Raw genomic sequence first — 17,556 nt, forward strand, 5'->3', positions numbered from 1 at the left:
ACATATATAGGAGTCTCCCTAACAACAAGTAGTAGTGTTGCTCCTTTACCCTTCTTGGTCATAGCAATGTAGTGGGAACTGCAAGCTTCACGTGTTTTAACTTTGTCAGAGTACTTTGAAAAAGTGGTTTGTGGTATCTGGAAAACTGATGTTGTGTGTGAAGATTGCAGACAAGCTTTATCTAAGAAAATCTGGCTCTCGAAGTTCGGAGAGTGGTGCCTCTTCGGTTTTCGAACAAGCAATCCTGTCGGGGATCTGGCTCTCGAGATTCAGAGAACGGTGCCTCTTCGATTTTTGAAAAAAACAATCTTGTTGGGAGTCTGACTCTTGAGATTCGAAGAGCAGTGTCCCTTCGATTTTTGAGAAAGTAATCATATTGGGAGTCTGGCTCTCGAGATTCGGAGGGCGGTGTCTCTTCGATTTTTGAGCATGTAATCCTATTGGAAGTCTGGCTCTCGAGATTTGGAGAGCGGTGCCTCTTCGATTTTTGAGAAAGTAATCCTGTTGGGAGTCTGATTCTTGAGATTCGGAGAGCAGTGTCTCTTTGATTTTTGAGAAAGTAATCATGTTGGGAGTCTTTGATTTTTGAGAAAGTAATCATGTTGGGAGTCTGACTCTTGAGATTCAGAAAGCAGTGTCTCTTCGATTTTTGAGAAAGTGATCATGTTGGGAGTCTGGCTCTCAAGATTCAGAGGACGGTGCCTCTTCGATTTTTGAGCACGTAATCCTATTGGGAGTTTGACTCTCGAGATTTGGAAAGCGGTGCCTTTTCGATTTTTGAGAAAGCAATCTTGTTGGGAGTCTGATTCTTGAGATTCGAAAAGCAGTGTCTTTTCAATTTTTGAGATAGTAATCATGTTGGGATTTTGGCTCTCGAGATTCGGAGGGCGGTGCCTCTTCGATTTTTGAGCAAGCAATCTTGTTGGTAGTGTTTTCTCGAATGTGTAAAAGTTGGGCATTTTTGCCAGTCTACCTTACCACAGAGCACGGAGGTTGACACACATTGGGATTTTCTAGTTATCAAGCAGTGGTGTTGTTCCTTTACCCTTGTGGGTAATAGTAGGGTAACTGGACCTTCAAAATTTATGTGTCTAAACTTTGTCAGAGATCTTTGGCAAAGTTATCTGTGGTACCCGATGAGCTGATGTTGCGTGTGGAAAGTGGTGCTCTTCGAAATCCGGAGAGTGGTGCTTCTTCGATCTTTGAACCAACGGCCCTGTTGCCCTTTCTTTTATAAGAGCACCAATTGTGTGTAAGAAGTACATTAAGAGAGTTATTGCTTGTAAAAATTTTCCCCTTACTTCAGAAATTTATTGCACTTCATTTCTCCTTTATCATTTATAAGAATGTCTATCCGACCGTCGTTTTGACTTGAACTTTGGTGAAGAGGCAGCCATGCCTTCTCAAGACAACATATGGCACCCATCATTCTTATTCCTTACTGGTCCTCTTACCGTTGGAGACTCTATGATGAAGAATGATATGACCGCTGCGGTGGTGGCCAGAAACCTTCTCACTCCCAAAGATAACAGATTACTTTCCAAACGGTCTGATGAGTTGGCTGTTAAGGATTCTCTGGCTCTCAGTGTTCAGTGTGCAGGTTCTATGTTTAATATGGCCCAACGTCTATTTATTCGAACCTGCCAAGTTGAATCATTGGCGGCTGAAGTGATAAGTCTCAAACAGGAGATCAGATGGCTCAAGCATGAGAATAAACAGTTGCACAGGCTCGCACATGACTATGCTACAAACATGAAGAGGAAGCTCGACCAGCTGCAGGAATCTGATGATCAGATTTTACTTGATCATCAGAGGTTTGTGGGTTTGTTCCAAAGGCATTTATTGCCTTCGTCTTCTGGGGCTGTACCGCGTAATGAAGCTCCAAATGATCAACCTTCGGTGCCTCCTCCTTCTGGGGTTCTGCCTAGTACTGAGACTCCGAATAATCACCCTCTGGTGCCTCATCTTTCTAGGTCTATGTCGACTGCTGAGACTTCTCCTAAGCAACCTTTGTGAAGGCTCCCTCTTGTTTGTTTATTTTGATTCATGTATATGTACATATTTGTAACTTTTCGAAGATATCAATAAACAAGTTTTGCTTCATTTCAACATGTTGTGTTAAATACACCAAGACCTTCTTCACTAAGTTCTTTGAATTTTTCATTTTGTTGAATCTTGTATGTTGAAGCTTTGTGAGTGAAGCATGTAGGTTGCGGTAGTGCTCTCTTAATTTCCCCGAGTGAGAAAAACTTCTCGGTTGGAGACTTGAAAAAATCCAAGTCACTGAGTGGTCGTGAGACTTTCGAGTATCAAGGTGCAGTAGCATATGGTAGGAGTCCCCCAAGTCTCCGGTCAAGGGAGTTGAAGAATGAGGTGTCTTGCTAGTAGCCAAGTTTCCAAAGTAACAAAACTTCACAATTTTCCTTTTTAAGTGGTAGCCCAAAAATCCTCTTTCATATATATTTGTTATGAAAGTTGTTAGGCCCAAAGAAGAGGAGGCCTAGGCATTTTTTTTTTTTTAATTTTCGAATTTTTGAATTTTGAAAATATACTTGGGGGACTCTAGCCCATCACTTATGTATTGAGGAGAGAGCCCTTATTTTATAAAAAGGACTCCCTCACTTTCATTAGAGAGCACTCATGAAAAATACTTGGGGGACTCTAGCCCATCACGTATGTATTGAGGCGCGAGCCCTTATTCTATAAAAGGGACTCCCTCACCATCATTAGATAGCATCAACTCTAACCCATCATTCATGTATTGATGAGCGAACCCTTATTCTATAAAAGTGATTCCCTCACTTTCAACACCACAAACCGAGCCAACCAAGGCAACATAAGCCACGAGCCTCGCAGGCTCGCAGCCTCGCAGCATGTGCTACTTCTAGTTGAGCATCATTTCAGATTGAGCACCGCCTCATATCGAGTATCAGTTCAAGACAACATTTAGTTACTTCGGCCCACACATCGACTGAATTTCAAGTTTCCAGCCAAAAGACTCTCTTGACTGAAGACTTGGGGAACTACTATTTATACTATATTTAGGGCCTTCGTATTTAGATCTCGTACAAATACTCAGAGAACTTAAATGTAATTATGTAATAAAGGAAAGGGCAAATATGTAATAAGTAATGAGCCCTTATTCTATAAAAGGACTCATCACCCTCACAATTAGGGGAGGCCAATTCCTAGGTCATCAGAAACATCACTCTCTCCCTCAGAAGCTCTGAATCTCTCTCCCCTCACTTCTCAGAGAAATACAATAATCAGTATGGACGTAACCCAAACCTTGTGGTGAACCACGATACATCTTGTGTTATTTACATTTCTTGCAGATTCACGATCGAATTTACGTTGTTCCAATACCTTCGGTTTTGTGCATCAACATTTGGCGCCGTTTGTGGGAATCGACACGAAAAGTTATGTCGGTTCTCTCTCAATTTTTCACCTTCGCCGTGAATCTGCAAAACCTTCAAAAACCTAGAAGCCAAAAATCAGATAATGTAATTAACAAAAATCAAATTCATGGAGATATCATCTTTTACTCTGTCCATTCCAAGATCCCCACTTTTTCTCCCTTTCCAATCATCCCAATCCACCTTCTTGTCCAGCAATGGCACCACCTCTTTGTCCTTCAGCAAAAGCACTGTCAATGGCATTACTTTGGTTTTGAGCAGAAGCAGAACGAGAACCGAGAGAGCCCAAAAAGGTATGACGTGTAACGCTCTGTTTGGTCTGGAGATGCCGGAGCTTGTGGTTATAGCCAGTGTGGCAGCTCTGGTTTTTGGGCCCAAGAAGTTGCCTGAAGTGGGGAAGAGTATTGGGAAACCTGTCAAGAGCTTCTAGCAGAGGCATGAGTTAAAAATGCATCAAGCCCAAACGGATCAGACGACTCATCAGAACAACATCGTCAACACCACTTCGCCAAAGCCTCCTAACTCGACCCAGTCAACTTAACGAGTCTCACCAAACTTGCCGCTCAAAACTCACTGTCCTCCCACTTTACCTCTTTCTGCTCTCTAGCCAACCTCTGCTGCACCACGTGCACCACCCTGGGATGTTTTAGCCTCACCAGCCTCACCGCATCAAATCGAATAATCTCCAAAAACCCATCTTCCGCCGCCTTGGTCAACTCGGCACGCTCCGACAGAGCCTTTTTATCCAAAACCCAAATGCAGACGGTGGGGTATTGGTGCGTGCGCGTGGAATCGCGAGCTGCCTTGGCCGAGTAAAGTTTCCAGACCAGGCCTGGTCCGACTAACTCGATCTGATCGAAAAGCTCGTAGTCCTGGAGAGGCTTAGGTCCAGCGACTTCCTGGACCGTAGTCTGCACGGTCTTTTCGATGGCTACAGTGGCCTTGGCGAAGGCTTGGGTTAGGGTTTTCATGTTGAGAGACATGACGAATGAGAATTACAATGTGTATGATACAAATTAAATCATAAAAGCAGTGTTCGTATATGTGATATGTATAGGTGTATGTGATCAGCGGAATTGGGTAGGCAGTCTATAATTTAGGGTTGACGATGACAGAGAAGACGGTGGAGGGAATTTGGAAGATTTCCTCAGATCATGGGGCATGGTGAAGGGATTGAAAGCAATTTTTTCTCCACCTTTAGGGAGCAATTAGCATCTGGTGCAACAGCTGTTGAATTAAGAATACAGGTGGATGGCAAAGTTGTGACAAGTTGTAGACTCGTGGACCACGGAGCGCTAGGAAAAGAAAAGGGAGGCTTTCCTCTGCAAAAGCACATGCCATCCCACTACAAGGTTCCAGCAGTAATCAGGCCGAAAGCAGAAACAAAAGAAAAAAGGAAAAGAAAAAGTAAAAGCAAAAGCTTTTGCAGCCATTTGCCATATCACTACACAACCTTTAATTATGCAGATACTATCCCATTATCCAATCATCTGCCATACCCACTTTCTGCAGCAGTATTTTTTGAATGATGTAATTTATTTTTCTTATCTTTCGGAGACATCTATATACACCCCATCAGAGGGTAATAAAAAAATTAAAAAATAAAAAAATAAAACGGCAAAGCCCAAAATAAATGGGCTGGAATGTTGTGTAAAGGGCAAAGGCCCATAAGCCCAAAATAGCTCAAACCAGGCGATCAAAAGTACGCCCAGTACTCCACAATTATTCGGCAACCTGCCGCTATTACCACCAACCAGGTGATCAAAAGTACGCCCAGTACTCCACAATTCTTCGGCAATCTGCTGCTATTACCACCAACCAGGTGATCAAAAGTATGCCCAGTACTCCAAAATTATTCGGCAATCTGCCGCTATTACCACCAACCAAGTGATCAAAAGTACGTCCAGTACTCCCAAATTATACATGAGCATTACTCATGTCAATCATACATAAACATTCATGATCATTACTCATATCAATCATACATAAACATTCATGAGCATCACTTATGTCAACATTCATGAGCATCATTTATGTCAACATTTATGAGCATCACTCATGTCAACATCCATGAGCATCACTCATATCAATCAACATAAACATTCATGAGCATCACTCATGTCAAGCAAGCTTCAAAAGCTTCATTTACAAAAGCTCTAGCTTCAAAAACTTTATTTACAGAGCTCTAACTTCAAAAGCTTCATTTATAAAAGCTTTAGCTTCAAAAGCTTCATTTACAGAGCTCCAGCTACAAAGCTTCACTTGCAAAGCTTCACCTACAAAGCTTCAGTGCAGGGTATACAAATACAGCCTCCGAACAACCGCCACTTCGGCCCATACATAGATTCAATATGAAGTCTCCAGCCAACAGACTCTATTGACCGAAGACTTGGGGGACTACATTATGTACCGTATATTGGGCCTCAACTGGGCCTCATGAAAAATACTTGGGGGACTTTAGCCCATCACTTATATATTGAGGAGCGAGCCCTTATTTTATAAAAAGGACTCCCTCATTTTCATTAGAGAGCACTCATGAAAAATACTTGGGGGACTCTAGCCCATCACGTATGTATTGATGAGCGAGCCCTTATTCTATAAAAGGGACTCCTTAACCATCATTAGAGAGCATCAACTCTAGCCTATCATTCATGTATTGAGGAGTGAACATTTATTCTATAAAAGTGACTCCCTCACCTTCAACACCGCAAGCCGAGCCAACCAAGGCAACTTAAGCCACGAGCCTTGCAGCCTTGCAGCATGTGCTACTTCTAGTTGAACATCATTTCAGATTGAGTACCGCCTTATATCGAGTATCAGTTCAAGACAACATCTAGTTACTTTGGCTCACACATCGACTGAATTTCAAATCTCCAGCCAAAAGACTCTCTTGACTGAAGACTTTGGGGGACTACTGTTTATACCATATTTAGGGCCTCCGTATTTAGATCTTGTACAAATACTCAGGGGACTTAAATGTAATTATGTAATAAAGGAAGGGACAAATATGTAATAAGTGAGGAGCCCTTATTCTATAAAAGGACTCCTCACTCTTACAATTAGGGGAGACCAATTCCTAGGCCATCAGAGGCCTCACTCTCTCCCTCAGAGGCTCTGAATCTCTCTCCCCTCACTTCTCAGAGAAATACAATAATCAGTGTGGACGTAGCCCAAACCTTGGGGTGAACCACGATACATCTTGTGTTATTTACATTTCTTGCAGATTCACGATCGGATTTACATTGTTCCAATACCTCCGATTTTGTGCATCAACAAAATTGAATACAAAATTTGTTATTTTTAAACTCTCAATCATAAAAATTGGGAAATGATACATATTTATATGAAATTTAAACTTGAGAATTGGAAGTTCCAAGTTCTAAGTTTTTTCTATGCAGAAATTCTAAATTTCTATGTTTATGCCAAATAAGAGAATTGATGCATGTCAATTTATAAATTTTGATTTTTACCTAAATTCCAAGTTTATTTCTCTCATCCAAACGAGAAATTTTTAGTTATAACGAGAACATAGATGGTACACCACGTGTTTCTATGTAAGTGGTGGAAAATTTTAATTTTTAAGTTATTAAATTTTTAACACACATATCCCACAATTTATACAAAAACATATGGTGTACCATCTTGTGTGACGGTCATACTGAAAAATCTCTCCATCCAAACATAGTGTAAAAGTTTAATTGATTCTAACTTTTTTTTAAATATATTATCTGTTTCGTCTGGTTTTAATTTGAGCACCATTTGTATTCACACACGAGGCCGCCGCCGAGTGGAGGAAGGAAGATTGGGCGAAGTTTCAACTCTGATGAAAAATTCTCAACCTTTTCTTTTGCTGCGCTGCAATTCTTCTTATCCCAGATTTTGTTTCTCGTAAAATTTCATACCCTTATTTTGGTTTTTCCATTTTTTCGATTTTTCCCTTTTCTCGCCTGTGTATTCTCTTCTTTTCCCTGTCCTCCTCTTCCTTCTTCTTCTCATCCCATTCGTCGATTCGACTGGTTATTGTTGTTCATCGTCTATGGATAAATCTGTAATATTGTTGTATATCGCTGCCTTGGCAGCTTCGTTTCGATTAGCTTCTTCTTCTGCTCTCTGCCCTCACGAGTCCGATTTCTTCCGTTACAGCCTTCAATCTCAATGCCCCATCTCGATCTCCCCCCACCCACCCCTCAAGGTGTGTTTTACACTTCCGATTTCTTACATAACTGATTAATTATTCATTTATTTGTTAATTTACTGTTTCTTTTGTTGTTGACTCTGTTGATTATTAAAAATCTCTTACTTTTATGGGTTGGTGATGTCTGGATTCAATTTCTTTTAGGATATTGTTTCAATTTTTAATCAAATTTGGTGGTTTTGAATGCTGGGTATTTCGGTTTTCAAGGTTTTAATTGCAAAAGGATAGTTGTGTGATGTGCATTAGAATGATGAAATACGATTAACAAAACAGAAAAGATGAAATTTTGAAAGAATTTGGATTTGTTGAGTCGCTGTATTTGTGATCAATGAGCGAAAGAAGGAAATTAAGATAGCTTTGTTACTGAAATGTACAATTATGTATTGACCTCATGGTAATATAATTCCGTCAAAGCACTTGGTCACCTGTTTGATAGGATTTCTGGCTAGTCACTCTGCGGGTGTGGTGTTACTAATGCATTATCCACTGAAGAGTGTGCTACGAAGTAAAACTTTGTATGAGTAAGCTATTAGTTTTTGTGCATACATAGAAGTTTTGCTGCCTCGGAAGAATCTTGTGAGGTAGTTTTGGGTAAATCATTCTTGCCTGTGCAGCTATGGTGCGAGCTGCTGCAGTTTCTTATTAATTTTGCAGACATACAATATGAACGTCGTGCATGTATATCTATTCAACCATACCCCCTTTCACCCCATTCTTCCATGATACTACATAGCATTACGATTGGATGAGTAGGAGCTAGGCATATAGAAGCATTTGGGTGTTGCACTAGAAAAAGACTATTGCCTTGAATCTGGGAAGAGGGTTAAAGTATTGGCTTGTATTTGGGTAGGGTACTAAATCTGCATGGTTAGAAACTACTCTTTGATCTCATATAGTCTTTATAATCGTCATTGGGAAAATTAATTTGACAAGAAATTGAACCTGAAACATGGACATCTTTTCTAGCCTCTTTAAGCTTGACAAACAAAAAAACTAGCTTTGTTGAAATGTGATCTGAAGATTCTCTATGATGTTCTGTACTCGTTTACATATGAGAGAAAATCGGTTCCGGTGGTTTGGACATGTGCAAAGAAGGCCTACTGACGCTCCGGTTCGAAAATGTGACTACGGGACAGAGGTTCAGGGCCGAAGGGGTAGAGGAAGACCTAGGAAAACTTTGGAAGAGACCCTAAGAAAAGACTTGAGTACTTGGATCTAACGGAGGACATGACACAAAACCGAGCGCAATGGTGTTCTAGGATTCATATAGCCGACCCCACTTAGTGGGAAAAGGCTTTGTTGTTGTTGTTGTTGTATTGTTTATTGTTTAATTATACGCATACGTCCTTATGTCGAGAAAAAAATGGTGTTCTTACATAGTATGATGGAAGCATATTTAAATATGACTGGAAAATGTAGTATTGTAATCTACTGCATTGACTTTAGCGATTTTGGCATACCTTGCACTGAAACTTCTTTCTAATTTAGCATTAAATGTAGCAGTTGTTTCATTCCCTCTATACCTCCCGAACCTCAGCCACATTATACGTTAAACTACTACTAGTTTCATATAACTCAGGGACTTGTGTTTCAGATTCTATATTTCATTCAAAAAAATTAAAAATTTAAATTTATTGCTCACCCAAAAGAAAAAGCGAAGAAGAAATTTTGTTACTTTAGTCTGATATAATGTTTGTACCATCTATATCAAACTTAATATGCTGATCTTTGTGATCTTAAATGCTTCTAAATTTGGTGAGACTGTTAGCATTAGAACATTAAATTCATCTTAAAGTCATGTAGTGATCTCTCTTGGTAACTATATGATTTTGCGGCACATAAGTTACTTGAGTACTGCATTCTATTACAAAGGTTTTAGTACATTTGACATGCCTTTGTTGTCCTTTTATCTTAGCATCTTATTTTGAGAGGTTGTAAAGTAGTAGGTTGTGAAACACTGGCTGTTTACTGTTTATATTATTGTTGGAAAGTTTAGGAACGATGAAAGAGATTATGATATATAATATGTAAAAGTTGATTAGAGGTTGATACTCTTAAGGGAAAACTGCTGCTGGATAGTCTTGAAACAAGGTGTTAGGGATACAAAGTGTTGGTTCTGCTATAGTAAAGTGGTTTTAGGGGATCAAAATGGAGTATTGTGGTGGTGGTATGAAGAAATAAGGGCTGGTTATCTACACATGGTCATAGTAGTGCCTGAATATGGAAGAGACTAAATTCTAGGCACCAAAGCGAGATCTCCATGTTTATCAGAAATTTTGTTGTTGTCTAAGGATGCATATCAAGTGCCATTAATCTTTACTGTGTTTTATGTATTAGAATGAAAAGCATAATCCCTTAAGAATTTGGCATGCATGTTCATTGTTTGGTGTTTTACTTTTTGTGTCCAGGGGATGTAAACAAGTTTTGCTGCTTCTGTAAGTTGAATTTAGAGTTTGGATACGGTTTAGACTCTAGGGTTGAGGCCTTGGTGGAAAACAACAGGGACCCGTTTGAACAGTAAATGATCCTGCTTTTCAACGTAACGGCGATCCGTTTTTCAATCTTTGTCATATTTTGACCATAATATATTTTAAGGAAAACTAATAAAAAGGGCTTGAAAACTTTGAGTTTTAATGATAAGGACTAAATAAAGGGTAAAGTGAATAGTACCAGGTTTGACTTTTTAGTGTAAAAATGTGGTTTTTCGTTAAAGAGAACAGTACCGTGGGCTTTTCGTTAAAACTCCCTATATTTTATGAGTCATAAAAATCAGTCGATGGTAGTATGGAATTGTTTTGAAAGATACAACACTAGCATGACACTGTTGTTCTCTGAAAAAATGGAGACTTCTGAATGTTGTTACTTATTATCATTATTATTTTTTTTTGCAGGTGGATGGAAACTTCCTAGACAGAGCTTTGGCATCACAACAGAGAACTGATTATTCTGCAGTGCTATTTTATGCTTCCTGGTGCCCACTTTCATGCACAATGTATCCCACATTTGAAAAGCTCAGCTTCATGTTCCCTCAAGTAGAGCATTTGGCCATTGAGGAATCTTCAGCCCTGCCGAGGTAAGCTTAACTTGGTGTACTTTGTCCTCTATCTATAGCCCAATACATTATCCTCATTCTGTTCTGGATTGTAATTTCTAATGTCTGTTATGTATGGCGGCAATGAAAACTCTCTGAAAGGGGAGGAAACTGACCGAGGTTTTCGTATTGGAGTTATAACATTATAGCTCCATGAGCAAAAGCCCCTGTCATGTTGAATCCTGTGTAAGATTCCTTCTTTTGCTTTTGTATCTGTGGTAAACTAAAGTATTGATGCTGTAGGCCAAACATTGATTTCAGGAAAAGAAATTATGTGTGTAGCTATGTAAATTTATTGAGTATTTTGTTTGTTTCTTGTTAAAAAGGAAATCTGTGCAATTATAATGTTTTCCATACGTAATCTAAATGTCAATGTTGTACAGATTTGTTGTTGGTGTATTGTTCTAGTTAAAACTGCATATTCCATGGCCATGGAAGGCAATTTTTTCATTTTCTTACAGTTATTACTATACCTGCCTTTTGGGATGTATAATATCCATGGCCTTGGAGAGATGTTTACTGTAAGATATTTATGGGATGGAAGAAAGTTGTATTATTATCCGTTCTTTGAAAACACAGCTACGTTGTCATGCCTTTGATGCGTTGTATTGCAGTGTGTTCTCAAGATATGGAATACATAGCTTCCCTTCGATTTTACTAGTCAATCAGACATCAATGATGCGTTATCATGGTCCAAAAAATCTCTCCTTGCTTGCACAGTTTTACCAGAAAACCACAGGTAAAATTCTCCTAAATTGAAGAATATTTATGCATGCGGGGTAGATGGCCTATCTATCATATTCTGTTCCTTTTCATCTATTTATTGCACTATTTCTTACCATATATGTCCTCGCTGTCCCGTTTCTTTCAGGACTTGAACCAGTTCAATATTTTGATGGCGATCATACTGTTAGCTTAAATATACGTGAAAAATCTATAATCCAGTCAATGAGTGACATGTCACTAAGGGAGATATCAAGGAGGGAACCCTTTTTAGCTTTTGCTACATTGTTTCTCTGTTTGAGGGTGCTTCTGTATATATTCCCGAAGGTATTGACTCGCCTCCAAGCTTTCTGGGTCCTATACGTTCCTCATTTTAACTTGGGAATATTTGGGGAGACGAGTCAAATTATGGGGCGTATCCTCCACATGGTTGATGTTAGGAGGATTTGGACCAAGCTGAGATTATGCAAGACGAGGAACTTCCACAAGGGAGCAAAGAACGCCAGGGTTTGGGCTTCTTCCCTAACTTCTGTCTCCTTGGGCAAATCTTCATCTGCTCGATCGTCGACAAACTGAGTGTATAAATCTCCAACTAATGTGTATCATCCACCATTAGCTGCTGTGATGCTCCTGGGGCAGGTAGTTATCTCTGTCTTTCTCAAATATTTTTACTGGTAGTGATGATAACTGGAGCTGCCCTCTGTCTTCCTTTGGGTTGAGTTTTTTTCGGTGAAAGCAAACAAGCTATGTAAATTTGAGAATAGCTTTCATTTTGTAAATTACTCGTCATCTGACGGGAAAGTGTATTAGGTTATACAAGTGGAATGTAAGTATATTAATCTCTCGCTCGATTCATCGTTCAAGACCATAATCTTGCTTTCGCTAATCATCGAAATCTTAACAGTTACGTATGTAATATCATGTTTGAGATAATAGCTGTGCAGATTGAGTGCTTGTTGAGTAAGGAGCTCTGCAGCCTTTCATGCATTCTTAATTTGCCTACTGGAATCCACGACTTGGTTAAACATGGTGTTCCATGTCGAGCAAATTGCTTACACAAGCAACTCTGCTTCGCCATCTACCATCTCCGCTGCGACATTAGGTTCGCAGCTGTTAACAGCTCGAGAATTCCCAGACTTTGGCTACCACCAGGTTCGACTGACCATGGTAGTTCACTAATATTGCAGCGCTGTAACTGGAGTCGAACCCCCTAATGAGAACTGCCGTCAAATTAATCCACCACACCTAGCCAGGAACAAGAAAGATTCTGAACAAAGTGGAACTAGGTAAAACTCGGTCGTTTGCATTGATCCAGGGTTTTGTTTAAATAGAGAATACAGTCCGGCTTGGCTCCCACTCTTTTTCAACGCGATTTTTCGCGCTTCTCCCGGAAGGTGAGTAGAGCTTTTGCTCGGGTGTTCACACCACCTCTTTCCTTTGGTTTGCCTTTGTTGGCATTGTTGCTAGTGGGTTTTGTCCCGCTAGCTTCCTTTGATTTGTGGCAGCTATTGTTGTGGTGTGCTATGGAGGAATTTGGGGCTCTGTTTTGGGGTCCTGTTATTACTCTGTTTTCATCCAGCTTTGGGACTGTAGTTCTGTTCCTTTCCGATGGTTGCAAGGGTTGTTCGTTTGGTAAGCAGGTTGACGACGGAGGTAGGAAGCTGCTAGGGTTTACTTTGGTGTTTTACCTGTTCAGGCCTCAAAACTATGTTTTGGGTTGTTGGGTTACTATGTAGGTCCATTTTTTTGTCTGTGTGTTTCTTGTATTTGAGTCTTCTCTCATGTAATCTATTGTGTTATAAATAAAGTAAACCTTTGTTCAAAAAAAAAGAAAAAGAGAATACAGTAAGGAAAAGAAAGAAAATATGGAGTTTTAACGAAAAGCCCACGGTACTGTTCACTTTAACAAAAAATCACATTTTTTATACTAAAAAGTCAATTATGGTACTATTCACTTTACCCTTTATTTTGTCATTATCGTTAAAATTCAAAATTTTCTAATATTTTTCATTAATTTTCCTAAGAAAATAAACTAGTAATAAAGATTCCAGCCCATGGACGGTTGTACGTCCTCCCTTTGTCTCCTTGTTTTATTTTATTAACCTTTTCCTTTCATCCAAAGCAAACTCGAACAAGCAACAGACACTCTAAAAGGTCTTTCAAAATCTTTTTAAATTTTGATTTAACTACACACTTTAAAAAAAGTTAAGATTTTCCAGTGAAATCAATTGATAATATAGAGTCGCTTAACTTACTGATAATAAGTACATACAAAGTCATTTATCGCATCAATATGAAAATTATTCTTAACACGTTTCTTTACGTGTGACAAGTTTTCAAACTTAATACGTAAATAACACAACAAGTGAAGTGTAATACGCTTGGCTGTTTGATTTCACACGTAAAATAACCTGTCTTAATACTAAAAAAAAGCTAAGGTTTCGTCCGTGGAGTGCGAATGAGACAAACAAAAGAATCTCCTTTTCATTTGAAAACTTCACTTTCTTCACTCTGTCTATCCATCCATCCGTCCCTATACAACTTTTTCACACGGAGATGAAAAGAAAGAACCTTGAGAGCTACTTGTGAGCGCGAACATTAGTTAACCTCTAACCAAAGTTACACATTAGTAATCAAACTTTCCATTTAAATAAAAGCCATTAACAAATGAAAAGAAATATAAACCAAACCCATCTGGTAAGGCAAAGCAATTCTCTCTTTGGTGGGTCCCTTTTTCGACCACCATGCATCCTTCCCTTCGCCACTATTAGAAGAACGGATAAGCACTCATTCAAACCGTCTCAAGCATCTTGCTTGCTTATGGTGGATCAATCTTTCACTCCAAGAGCAACAAGCCACACTCCATGCCCATGTCCAGAGAGAACTTCCCCAGAAAGCTCCATGAAAGCCACCTTCGTTGATTCAATTATCATTCAACATTACTACTAGTACCCTTCTCCTCTCCTCCTTTGATCATCTGAATTCATTGATCCCATAATATTTCATTTTTTGGTTTGGAAAGATGGATCTTGATGAGTGGGAGTACCTACCAGATGATGCGTTTCTTGATTTCCATGAAGACAGTGAAGAGAAGAGGATTTTCTCGAGCAAACGCTATTCTTCTTCTGATAATTCAAAAAGTGTTTTCAACATGAACTACTTCATAATCCCATCACCCAGTTCTAGGTCAAAAGTCATTCACGAGACACCACCACGACGACTACCGCCAACAACACCGCCACCGGTGTCGCCAGCTTGGATTAATTCAAGTCTTGTTCCCGTTCCAATTCAGCTGGAACTACCTCCAAGCCTTGACAAGGCCCCATCACTCTCACAAGAAGAACAAGAAGAAGAAAAACAAGTCATCAAAGTCTCCCAAGTGGATCAAGACGCACAACTCTCCCAAGTTTACTTCAAGAAAACTTGGGAAAATGAATTTGCCGACATGAAAATATTGGACTCCCCAAAGTCTCCCACCTGCAGATCACCTATGCATCAACAAACTGATAAGTTTCAGTTTGATGACAATTTAGGTCAAGAAATCACCTCTCTAAGGAAGGAAGTTGTTGACAAAAACAGCTTGTTGGAGTCATCAGAAGAGATAAATAGCAACAACAACAACAACAACATCTGGAAGCTGAGTTTTACAGGAATCGGAGCAATTTGCTCTTTTGGTTTTGCTGCTGCTACCGTTTGTATTATCTTTTTCGGTGCCCATCAGAGGAACAAACAGTATCAGCACAACCAGAATCGCTTCCAGATCTACACTGACGACAACAAGGTCAGCAAATTTAATTAATCTTCTAGCTCCCATCTACTTAATTAGTCCAATTAATTACATTAGTGCTGTTTTAATTTCTTCATTATTTTTCTTATTTTTCCCCATTCTTTGCAAACTTATTTTAAAAATTAGTACTCATCCAAAATACTTATTACAATTGTTTTTATCAAATATGACTAGTTTTCGAATACGCGATAACATGTCTAGTTTGCTAGCCATTGAACATGAGTTATGTAATTAATATAAACAAGACAACGAATGATTATAAATTATTGAACTATCTAGCGGGATGCGTATTATTAGTGACCGTTTAACAATTGTCATGTATAACATTTCGTTTTCATGCATGCATGCATGCCACATGATGTTACAGTCTCACACAATAATTTTTTTCATGTGGCATCAAAGTGCATTGTTGTAGGTTTATTTGCCCCATTTTGGGATTGTCAATTGTACTAGAGCCGAACCAATATTCTAATCCCACTTTTGTTAATTTTTGGATCGATTCAGAGGATTAAGCATGCTGTTCAAGATGCAACCAAATTGAATGAAGCATTTTCAGCAGTTAGAGTATCCCTCCCTAGAGCTCATGTCACGTTACTATAATGGTCTATGAACAGCCGCCTCCCACTCGATGAAATGGAAGTTAATTTACAGTACTGCCTGAGTTTGCTTTTGCACTGTACTCGTAGAAGAGATATATTTTTCTTTCAAGCGTATAAGGTCAATAAATGTGCATTGCATGGGATGCTTGTATAGATTCTGAATCCTTTGTTTGTATAGTAGATTTCCTATTTTGTATTAGTTTGGCCAATTGGCCACATATTATTTGTATCCGTAGAAGATCTATAATAATTCACTTTTCTCATTTCTCTTCCGCTACCTTGAACCTCCTTGCACTACAAGAAAAGTGAGCAACAACTGCCAAGATTACGTATAAAACAATATAAAAGATTCTCGATTCTAGACTGAGCAAGGTTTCTAGCAAGCCAAAAATAGTTGAATCTGTTAGCTGCTACCCAACTTTAATATATATATATATATATATATATATATATATATATATGCAATTGTTAACTATTACCATTATTTTCCAAGTTTTTTTTACTATGGGATTCTTTAAATTATTCAAAATTATGGGAAGTAGAATTCAAATTTAGGCGTAAGATACACATTTATAACCAACTAGCATATAACAGCCTGCATCTGGATGGTTTTGTTCAGTTAAATCTTAATTTTTGACAAACTAATCTTTCTTTCTCTATACTCAATTGCTGCTGGAAATACTTGATCTAAATGGAAGCAGCTAAGTGCTTGCCCCTATCAGATTTCTCATATGCAACAACTTGATTGGTAGATATTTTAATAGGCCATGAGGGAGACTTATGGAACACCATACACATTCCAACAAATGAGATTACTGAGTCATGACCCACTTCGTCAGAAAATGTGATGACCTGTGCTTCATTACAAAATTCATGACGTGATGTTTATAGGCCACCTTCAATTATGATCGAGAAATAATTCACAAACGCGAACTGGTTTTGGTTGGAGTGACGTTCAAGGCCTCTCCACCAGAATATAACACCATGTTAAATAATTTGGTCACTTAGAATTTTGTTTAATTTTATTGAATATGACCTTCATCAAGACTCCTCTTCAAGACTTTAGCAACCTCCTGGTGCTGGGAGTTCAACCACGTGTACAGAAAAGGGATGCGGTTCATATGCTTGTATCAAAATCACATCTAATCAGACCTAGCTCCCTAATGAAAATCACTTCTCTAGTAAGGTTAAACTTCACTTACTCCTGACCTCACTTCAAGCTACAATGTGAGGTAATAATTTCAACGTCTCATTATCAATTACTTGCTATGAATAAATTCCAGATAGATTTCATTTTTTATTTTTTGAAAAAGAAGACTTTAATATTTCATTCATTAAAAAATGCAATATAAATTCATATGATGAAAAACCCGACTCCAAAAGGTTCCATACAAACTAGATTTAAAAATATCACAATAAAGCATCACCATCGAAAATCAATAAGTAAAAATCAAGCATTTGCCATCGGGACCTGCAAGATTACACATATCAATAAAATTATTAAACTTCGTGTTATACGGAGATCATGTGAGAACAAAAATCTCAAATCAAACGTTGGGACAAGAATGACGATGTTAATGGGCCTAATTGTATCATCTACTCACCACCACGATTCCAAAACACAAAAATATATCCTAGATTGATTTCTTGTTCATGAAATCTTTGAAAGAAATAAAAGTCACTAGATAAATTGCCTAATTATGAGATCGGCATCGAATACACTCATGAACAAGACAATTAATTAG

At 38.7% G+C, this 17,556-nt stretch overlaps 3 protein-coding genes across 3 annotated transcripts in view; all 3 read left to right on the forward strand.

Annotated features, from left to right (window-relative positions):
• The window catches only part of LOC126593539 (uncharacterized), a 91,990-nt gene that overhangs the window by 60,103 nt on the left and 14,331 nt on the right, over positions 1 to 17,556 (forward strand). The window lies entirely within an intron of this gene.
• On the forward strand, positions 7,160 to 12,311 carry LOC126593541 (5'-adenylylsulfate reductase-like 5). Its single transcript, XM_050259636.1, has 4 exons — positions 7,160 to 7,608; positions 10,503 to 10,684; positions 11,317 to 11,441; positions 11,574 to 12,311. The coding sequence occupies exons 1-4, from the start codon at positions 7,453 to 7,455 to the stop codon at positions 11,999 to 12,001; spliced, it is 891 nt and encodes a 296-aa protein (XP_050115593.1). The 5' UTR covers positions 7,160 to 7,452; the 3' UTR covers positions 12,002 to 12,311.
• LOC126593542 (uncharacterized) lies at positions 14,098 to 16,074 on the forward strand. Its single transcript, XM_050259637.1, has 2 exons — positions 14,098 to 15,206; positions 15,717 to 16,074. Exons 1-2 carry the CDS (start codon positions 14,448 to 14,450, stop codon positions 15,810 to 15,812), a joined length of 855 nt encoding a protein of 284 aa, XP_050115594.1. The 5' UTR covers positions 14,098 to 14,447; the 3' UTR covers positions 15,813 to 16,074.

Source organism: Malus sylvestris, chromosome 12, assembly GCF_916048215.2.
Source record: "Malus sylvestris chromosome 12, drMalSylv7.2, whole genome shotgun sequence".
NCBI lineage: Eukaryota > Viridiplantae > Streptophyta > Magnoliopsida > Rosales > Rosaceae > Malus > Malus sylvestris.